At 28.5% G+C, this 6,150-nt stretch overlaps 1 protein-coding gene across 1 annotated transcript in view; it reads right to left on the bottom strand.

Annotated features, from left to right (window-relative positions):
• Positions 1-2,574: 2,574 nt before the first annotated feature.
• The window catches only part of LOC130896417 (ATP-binding cassette subfamily G member 4), a 35,383-nt gene continuing 31,807 nt past the window's right edge, over positions 2,575-6,150 (bottom strand). Inside the window, exons 7-9 of the mRNA XM_057804484.1 lie at positions 5,690-5,959; positions 5,209-5,364; positions 2,575-4,604 (exon numbers count right to left, since the gene is read on the bottom strand). Of these exons, the coding sequence (XP_057660467.1) occupies positions 4,260-4,604; positions 5,209-5,364; positions 5,690-5,959 (771 nt within the window). The 3' untranslated portion in view covers positions 2,575-4,259. The remainder of the gene's footprint in view (positions 4,605-5,208; positions 5,365-5,689; positions 5,960-6,150) is intronic.

The following is a 6,150-nucleotide window of genomic DNA, read 5'->3' as shown; positions in this document are numbered from 1 at the left end:
TACCTGAATAAATAACATCCAGATAATAATTTGAACTATCGAGTACAAATTCATCTTTTATGTCTACTCATGACAGTAGTTTCGATTTTAATAGGACAGCTATCAAATATAATTGTTAAATTGCGTTTTGCATTGTTTCTATAAGTAGTTTTCCAATATTGGCTTATTATTTGAAAGCATATTATAAAAGAGCCGAACAATATAATTAATCTAAAGGAATAACTTAATAAACGAAGTTCAAGTATAAGGGAATGAAAGGGCAAAAGAAAGAAGGAAAAATGAAAGAGTAAGGGGATACAGATATGGCTTTATTATTCACCGTTGTCGACCATTTAGCTGGTGAACCGGTCACCAGGTTTATCTGAAATAAGAGTTACATCAAATGTAACAAATAATTATTGTTAATATAATTGTTACCATTTGTTCTGCTTGGTTTAGTTCTGAGAAATGTGTCATACAGGTAATTTATTTTGTTATGAAAAAGGCATAGACTTTGTTACCCTAAAAGTACCAGGAAACTTTGCGGAATTTCTTTTGAAAAAAGTACGGGGTCTGAATCACATTGCCAATTTTAAAATCGTTTGGAGAGTCCCTAGAAAAGTGCATAGCTAAGATAATAGAAAATTACTATCTATATGACAATAATATAATTATTTCGTTTTAACATATTTCATTTCAGTTGCTTTTTCCTTTGAATGATTAGTATATTCTTCAGGGTGAGGCAAAATCTGATTTTTATTAAAATCATTGATTTTTTTTTAAAAAATCACGATTTATTTGTTTTTTTTTTGATTTTTTAAATTTGAATATAAAATTTGCACATTTTGATTCTTTGAAATTATTTTTATTTATTATAATGTATATGTAAAGTCTAAAAATTATAATACAATTTGCGGCTCAAATACTTGTGACAACGCATTTGTCGCGCTTCTTGCAAGAAAAATCTTGTCGCGATTTGTTTTCCTTATGTCCTATACACTCACTATACAGTGCCGAGTACTGCCGAGTGAGGCACGAACGCGTTAGTTGTGCTTTTTGCAAGAATATTCCTGTCGAGGCTTGTTTTCCTTCTCAACACATACATTGACGTTGCCCAACAATTCCACGCATTTCGCTAGTTAGGTTAGTTAAGTGAGGTGAAAACATATAAATAAAGTAAAATGAGTGAAAGAAAAGAGGACCCAATATGCCAATTCTCTAAGACAACAAATAAATTGGGGTGTAGGGCTATTTGTAGAAAGTGTAAGAAATATATTCAAGGGTTAGTCCAAAGACTTAAAGCACACCACGATGTTTGTAATTATCAAAAGAGGAATGCAGGTAATTAAATTATTAATTTCATTTTATTTATATTTAATAAAGATTTTTATTATTAACCCGGGAATGATAGCGTGGTTAGATTTTTTGTTTTCTGTTGATTCTCCAGGCAGTTGATATTTTATTTTTAAGATAATTTAGTGAATGTTTTGAGACATACGAGGATATATTGAAAAATTCTTAGCCTACTAAAGAACCAAACAAAATTTCAATGTCAAAATATTTTATTACTCAACATATTACAGCGAATCTGCAACGTCTCTAGACCTTTCAAAAAAAATGTTTCTTCTTGCTCTGCATGAAAATGATGAGATTTGTGTACAGGTGCGTTGTCCTTATTCTGAACTTTTTTGGTTAAAAATAACCAATGTTTATATTTAACCGCAGTGTATAACCGTTGTTCGTATTCTATAATGAAAACTGTGGTCGTACATTAAACCAACAGGAATTATAGTGTTGGTTATAGTATTATTTAGATCAACAAGGTGTAAGAATATATAATATTTAACTACAATATCATTTTGTTTTGAGGGAGATACGACTAAAAATAATAAATTTTATAATGTATATAATTTTGAGGTGTATTTTCCACATCAACTTTTAACAACGAAACACGCCTAATGAAAAGAAATTTGTGAGATATGAGAGATGTTTTCCCAAATTTAACATTTCCAAACTTTTGAAATTAATTAAAGGTGCCGATCATTTTCTTATTGAAAATCTTTTTGCACATATACATGAAGGTATAAAGATTACATGTATCCCCACACATTTGAAAGTTCTATGTACACTCAACTTCTTGGAACATGGATGCTATCAAATGGATAGTTTCACTTCCACAGTAGACAACCCTTTGTTAGTCGTTGTAGGTGTGTAATGCTATAAAGTTTTATGAAATAAGTGGGTAAGATTTCCAACAGCAACAGATACTATTTAATAGAAATATTCAAATGTTTTATAATTTATCGTTGTATCGTTGAAAATTGAAACTTAACCAGGTAGTTAAAACTGAACAATGAGGAATACTCAACCAGTTTAATATTATATCGATGTAGTTATAAATATATTAATAGCCCAATGTTACAAATAAGGAAAAGCTACAGAATAGACCCCTAGGAGTTGTAAATTGTTTTGAAAATACCATTTTCTAAAACCTTATTGCCTTATAAAAATTTTATTTATGGGATCATTTCAGTAAAATTGATTTGTTTTTACTGATAATAAATAGGAAAAACTTTAAATAAAACAAAATAATGATTAAACTTTCTAAATATTTATTTCTGAAATATTGAAATCACTGCACCAACACAAATTATTTGTTCAAAATAACCTGTTTAAATTAAAAAAAATCTATGATTATGTTTACAAAATTACTACTTCTATAAAACTATTTTTTTAAAACTGACCACCCTACTGCATGTTAAGGTCATTAACCCGAAATATCCCAATTTTTTTTTATTTTATATCGTCACTCCTTTCACTATTGTAAACAAATATCTCACTGATTATAAAGAGGTTTTAGGAAACTTGATCATTGTTTATCACACATTTTATATATAAAAAATAGTAACAAACATTGTTTAAATGCTGGGAATATTACGGCAGTTGGAAATATATTGAAAGTCCACTATAGCGTTTAATTTGATCAACTGTACAGATTCAGGCTTTTATTATACATATCAGACTTCGCAACAACTTAATTTCACTCAATAAACATGCTATAAAATTGATTTTTCAGAGAAGAAAACTCTGTTAGATCTGGTGGACCTGCTATCATCCTCAATGTTTTTCGCTGATCAATTAATATAAATACAATAGTGATTACTTGGAACATTAGTCGAGAGAATGGAATATCTCAAAAATTTGACAGTTATAGTTAAACAGAGGTACTTTGTATTTTGGTGATTGGAAGTAAGAAAGTAAAACTGTTTGGAATGGAAGATTTATTTTTGTCGTGCGATTTAGATTAGCTGGACGCAAATGTTATCCAGAAAAAGTTTAGGAGTCAATTTTATCAACACTCGGGATGTACTAAAAGAATTATGATTTATGAATGACACTAAAATATCTTGACCAGTGTGTTTGTTCATATGATTACGAAACCTTATGTTTCAATATTGAACGGATTTAAGAGTTGGAATATTAAATGGTCAGGGATGTAAAAAAGTTTGGAGACTGAAACAAAGAGAGAAGAAATACAGCCAGAATGGAATTGGAGACTTTAAAAAGAAATATTATTATATAATTTATCAATTACTGTATTGTCATCTGCTATCAATTGTGTAGTACAATATTCAATTCGTAAAATTTTGCTTTTCAAATCAACTATTGTTTTATATGGTACTGTATTTATAACTTGATTTTGTTAGGGTTAAAGATAAAGTAATTGGTATATTTGAGTGTAATAAATAAAATAAAAGAAATATTAACAATGAGAAAATGGGATTTATGGAATGTTTTAGTTATTGCGTAGAAAATAATCAGGAATACTTTTAGAAGTCAAGTGGTTAATATTTATATTTGTTTGGGCTATTTCAGGTTTAAATATTTATAACATTAATTCAAATACCAACATTACAAAAATTTTAAACACAAGCGATTCAATAAATGTATAAAATATATGAATATATAACTTTTAAGTTAGATAACATAAGTAAATTCAAACTGGTCACCTTATTCTTGGAATAATTTTTTGAAAAATATAATATACTATATGGAAACAATAATTGAGTAGGTTTTTTTTGGCAAGAATTTCTTAAATTCGGAGTATTTGATATTGCTAATTATTCAAGGTTTAAGGCTGTAATAAGTTTTTATTATTATTGAGGCTATGAGATATAAATCTTTGCTTCACAAAAGTTCATGTTAATGAAAATATGTCCTAAAAACCTCCAAAAATTCATTGAATATAACAACTAATTAACTAAAGCCTCTAATTGAACTTAATGATTAGATTTTAGCTTCCATTTCAAAAACAGGAAGGCTGAAATTCTCAAAACAAAGAAAATCACAAGTAGTGCTACAATGTCAATCATATAGCTTGATTTATCCATATCCAACTCCTCAAGAGTTGTTTTTGCTTTTTTGAAATGGCAATATTTCATGAAACAATCCAAATTGGGCCTGTCAAAACCATATGTAGCGAGAGCAGTACCTTCGAAACCATATCTTATATATGATAGATAAGTTATCCAGCGAAGGTATATTGGAATGGCGTCGAAAGAAACGAAGAATCCAGAAAACAGAAGAAATGGTACTGACATCACTGGTGCTAAAAACACGCCGTTCTGAAACAAAAATTGACAAAATAATAAAACGATAAAAGTCATTGCACATGGATTGATTAAAACAAAAATGTAAAATTTTTGAAAACATTGATGAGTGTTTCCAGGAAATTGAGATAATCCAAAAAATATCTCAACTGAATGTGGTAAAAGTACGTCAAGTCCGTCCTCATAGTATAATTATATGATGATTAATGACTGGTGGAATAAAGTTATTAGATCGAAGTTCACCATTTTCGTAACTACTACAAGACGACAGTAATATGTTCATAACTTCATTTATAATTCAATTCAATTCATAGCATCGTTCAAAGTTAAGTATTCTGTTATCTTAGATTTATTAACTGATATTCAACTGAATTTTTCTTTGGAATTCCTGAGATTTCTTATTAAAGTTGTTCATGTAATTTAATACCAGTATAAATGAAGTCTAGTTATTTCCGATTCCAATGTATATTATTGATAGATGTAGAATATGTTAGAAATTGGTTCTTGATTCTAAAGAAATGTATATCTTGTTTTTTACCAACAACTATTGGACTTAAAATAAATATTACATTGATATAGAGTGAATTGTTTTAGTTAGTGAATAAGGTAACAAACTCACCTGAACGTTCATAGCTGCACCAACAACTAGTCCAACACTTTGTGCCACAAAGGAAACTAGTATACAAGACAGTAAGAACATTCCAAATCTAGCAGGATCCAATGGTTGTGATGTCATAAAATAAACTATTATCACATATAGAATGCAGAAAATAGTCTGAAACCACATAAAATTTGGTATAGTATTTGAGTCGCAGTTACAAAAAATATGAGGTATTAATGAATTAATTAATTTTGTTTTTATTATTTATCAGTAATCAGAATAAAATATATTCCAACCTATGAATAAATTCTCAGGCTGTTATAATTAATATATAAAGAAACATTACACATCAATTGTATGAGCATGCAATAATGCTTGGTTTATTTTTAAAAAATATGCAAGATTAAATCAGTATGATTTTACATCTGTGAAACACAAGTCAGCAGATAAATTGAAATAAGAAGATAATCGTTGATAATATGTATTAAATTTTTGTTACCTGGAACGGCATATCTGATATCGTAATTGCCAGATAATAGGATTTCAAGGAATACCATCGATTAAAATGTTCCTTCAATAAAACTGGCATCTCCAATGGAAAAGATAAAATGGTAATAGTCATGGAAGTGTACATCAAAAATAACATATTGAAAAATAGGAAACCAAGATTACTGAGTACTTTGGAACCATCATTACCTATGTTGAAATATAAGGCACCTATAAGCAATCCAACCAAAACGTGGGCAAATAAACGTAAATACATCAATGTCTGAAAAATAAATAATTACAATTTATTCTACAAGAATTTCATGATTAAATTGATATTTGGCCTATTTCAATGCCGTGTTTTTCATAGAAATATTTTTTTAATATTCTGGCTCAATTTTGGCATTCAACAAAATTTCTGATAATGTTAAATACTAATTTATTCCATGCTTGCATTTAAGATGTACATTTGGT

Source organism: Diorhabda carinulata, chromosome 1 (assembly GCF_026250575.1).
Source record: "Diorhabda carinulata isolate Delta chromosome 1, icDioCari1.1, whole genome shotgun sequence".
NCBI classification, from domain to species: domain Eukaryota; kingdom Metazoa; phylum Arthropoda; class Insecta; order Coleoptera; family Chrysomelidae; genus Diorhabda; species Diorhabda carinulata.
Note: the sequence above shows the minus strand (reverse complement) of the source record. Positions and strands in the feature narration are given on the sequence as shown.